Source organism: Mesoplodon mirus (assembly GCF_964341445.2).
Source record: "Mesoplodon mirus genome assembly, chromosome: 12".
Taxonomy (NCBI): domain Eukaryota; kingdom Metazoa; phylum Chordata; class Mammalia; order Artiodactyla; family Ziphiidae; genus Mesoplodon; species Mesoplodon mirus.
The window spans coordinates 37053828-37057312 of NC_138988.1; the positions used below are offsets into that span (position 1 = coordinate 37053828).

Genomic DNA, 3485 nt, shown 5'->3' on the forward strand with positions numbered 1-3485 from the left:
TGATGCAGGTGGGACATGGGTTCGTGCCCCGGTCTGGAAAGATCCCACATGCCGCGGAGAGGCTGGGCCCGTGAGCCATGGCCGCTGAGCCTGCGCGTCCGGAGCCTGTGCTCCGCAACGGCAGAGGCCACAACAGTGAGAGGCCCACATACCGCAAAAATAAATAAATAAATAAAAATTTAAAAAAACATTAAAAAAAATGGACAAAGGGCTTAATAGACATTTTTTTCAAAGAAAACATACAAATGGCCATCAGGTACATGAAAAGGTGCTCAACATCACTAGCCATCAGGGAAATGCAAATCAAAACCACAGTGAGATACCACCTCAAACCTATTAAAATGCCTATTATCAAAAAGACAAGCCTTATTCTCTTGCTATTGGCTGACACTGTTCATAATACAATTTGCTGTTTCACTTTTCTTTTAAATGAGCAAGCTGAATTACTTGGAGGAGGAAGACAAAAGAGCTAGAGACAGAGCCAACGCAGCTGAAAGAAAGAAAACTCAGCATGGAGAGAAAACCTGTGTCCTTACCTCCGTCCACCTCCATATCAGAAATGGAGCCCAACGGCAACTTCAGCAATCACAATGGCAACAGGAACTGTACAATTGAAACCTTCAAGAGAGAATTTTACCCCATCGTGTACCTGCAGCATTTACTTCCTGGCTGTGTTGAGTGTTGTGCGTTTCCTGGCAACTGTTCACCCCTTCCGGCTCCTTCATGCCACTAGCATCAAGAATGCCTGGATTTTATGTGGGGTCATATGGATCTTCATCATGGCTTCCTCAACAGTGCTTCTGAAAAATGGCTCTGAGCTGAAGGGCAATGTCACATTGTGCTTGGAGCTGAATCCCAATAAATTTATTAAACTGAAGACCATGAACCACATTGCCTTGGTGGTGGGCTTTCTGCTGCCATTCTGCACACTCAGCATCTGTTACCTGCTGATCATTCGAGCTTTGTTAAAGGCGGAGGTCCCAGAATCAGGGCTGCGTCCTTCTCACAGGAAAGCACTAACCACCATCGTCACTGCCTTGATCATCTTCCTCCTGTGCTTCCTGCCCTATCATATACTGAGAACCCTCCACTTGGTCGAGTGGAAAGTGGATAAATGCAAAGAGAGTCTGCATAAAGCTGTGGCCATCACACTGGCTTTGGCAGCGGCCAACAGCTGCTTCAACCCTGTGCTCTATTACTTTGCTGGTGAGAATTTTAAGGACAGACTAAAGTCTACACTCAGGAAATATCATTCACAGCAAACAAAGTGCAGCTTTCTTGTGTGTGTGTGTGGTTAAAAAAGGAAACAAGAGTGTAAGGGGTTATTAGGTGAGGCTGTTCCTGTGTCCTTGGGTCCACCTTCATTCACACGTAGTCTCCAAATGACTGTGTATTTATACCATTTCCAACAAAGGTCGATTCCCAAGATTTAATTGACCATGACTTTTGTTAATAAGACCTACTTCAAAATGTTCATTAAGTGTATCTTCAGTGTTTGAGTCTAAATAGAGAGGATAGCAGGAAAAATCCCTATTAGAGTCTTGCAACTTGAAATGTCAGACTGGGAAAAAATGCTGAGCATGGTGACTGCTGCTTCTCATCAGATCCTGTACCAGAACTCTGGCCCACTAGGCATTCTAAATTCTTAATTTTAAGACCACCCCAACATTCCTAGCTTCTCCAGCTCCTCTTCCCTCTTCAATCCCCTGAGACATAACCAGTTAACAAAGCTACTGGAGGCCCCAGAGCAGATAAGAAAAGCATCCTTAGAATTCAGGAGAAAGACTTAGACTGTGAAGAGGAAGGCTGTCCTCTAGCAAAGCAGAGTCAAGGTCCCCAACAAGAACAGTGGGACAAAAACAGGGAGAAGAGAGAAAGGGGAAAAAAGAATTTCATTTTGCACTAAGAGAGGGTCTCTAGCACACTGAAGGCAAAGGGCATGCCTCTCTCTTGTCAGGGGGTGAGGAAAACAGGAAGAGTAGGAGGAAGACCTGGGGCACTGCCCTAGCAGGTGGAGAGATTATGTGTGGAATAGGAGAGGAGGGGATCCATTTTACTCTTGAGATTTGGGCTCGGGCTGTTCACTGCAGTTCCCATCCTGCAGGTTAATCCATTTGGATGGGAGCCAGAACAGAGGAGGTGGTGCTAAGGGTTTGCCTGGGCACTCAGAGAGAGGGTGGCTTGGAAGGCAAGTTGCAAAGATTGTGGTACCCCTGAAATTCCATTAACATTTTGGCAGAACATGAGTAGGGTGGCTTTCTTTTGAGAGAGTGTAGCAAAGCACTGGATTGTGGGAGGGAGGTCCTTTCTGTCCAGTGAAACAAGGCTAAGGAGACTACCTACTGCTACCACCATGACCACTGTACTGCCAACAACTGAGTACCCTCTCTGTGCTGGGCAGACTGCACAAGGCATTTCCCATCCATTAATTCCATTTAACCCTCACACCAAAGCCCTTCATCTTCATTTTACAGATGAAATCAAGGAACTTGTTCAAGTTCACACAACTTCGCAAGAGCTTTAAAAACCTCTGTGCAGAGAGGTTGGCTGCGTGCTTTCCCTTCCATTCCCCTTGCAAACCTCCATAAGGATTAGTTGAAAGTCTGAGTAAGAGTTCTCTTCCCCCATCAGGTACCTACTGCTTCTCACTCTCATGAGAAGACTGAAGTTTTCTCTTTGGAGTGTTGTTGACCTCAAGATAGAGTAAAGGGTGGGAGAGTGGTGTTCTGAAGCTAGCAAGGGACTGAAGGAAAGTCTTCATAGAGAACAAGAGCCCCAGAGCCATTCCCTCACTCAGCTGCAAGAATGCTGACAGACTCATACCTTGTCAAGACAGAAGCCTGGAGGCTCCTCCTATGGGGAAACTGCCCGACTCAAGGAAAAAGACCAACAGACACAGACTTTTGGGGATTCCCCCAACACAAAAGCTGGTGCCGGCCCTATTACTTACCCTACAGGCAGCCCACACTGCAACTAATCGCTTCTACTCATAGAGAGCATCTAATCAACCTGTTAGAGCCTCACTCTTATTATGAACAGTCAATGACAACCACACATCAGAGGAAAGGGCCTGAACATGAGAAACCAACAATAAATGAGAGGGTAGATAGAGATATTTTCAGTATGAAAGGTCTCAACATTTTTATCACCCTCATACATTTTATTAGAAACCTACTGGAGAATTTGCTTCTCTAAAATAAGAGATTAACCAGGATAAAGGAAAACATGACATCTAACAAACAAGGAGTAAGATGAAGAAAATTCCCAGCACGTTTGTGCATAGCAGAAAAACAAGAAACTAATTGATCTGCACACGTTGGAGGGATTTGTATTTTTCTTGGATAGCGTGGGATGAACTAGTAAAAATACATAGGAAGATAAACAAGTGAAAAGACAATGCAATTATTAAATGCTAAGAAAAAAGAAATTGTTGTTTAAGAAAGGAAATATAACCATAGTACACTACATGGCTCAGCTGTGAACAA

The 3485-nt window shown here is 44.5% G+C and overlaps 1 protein-coding gene across 1 annotated transcript; it reads left to right on the forward strand.

Moving 5' to 3' along the window:
• Positions 1-421: 421 nt before the first annotated feature.
• LOC309813885 (cysteinyl leukotriene receptor 2-like) lies at positions 422-1298 on the forward strand (the record flags this gene model as incomplete). The annotated part of the gene is made up of 1 exon (XM_082639075.1): positions 422-1298. The coding sequence occupies exon 1, from the start codon at positions 591-593 to the stop codon at positions 1296-1298; it is 708 nt and encodes a 235-aa protein (XP_082495201.1). The 5' UTR covers positions 422-590.
• Positions 1299-3485: the final 2187 nt, after the last annotated feature.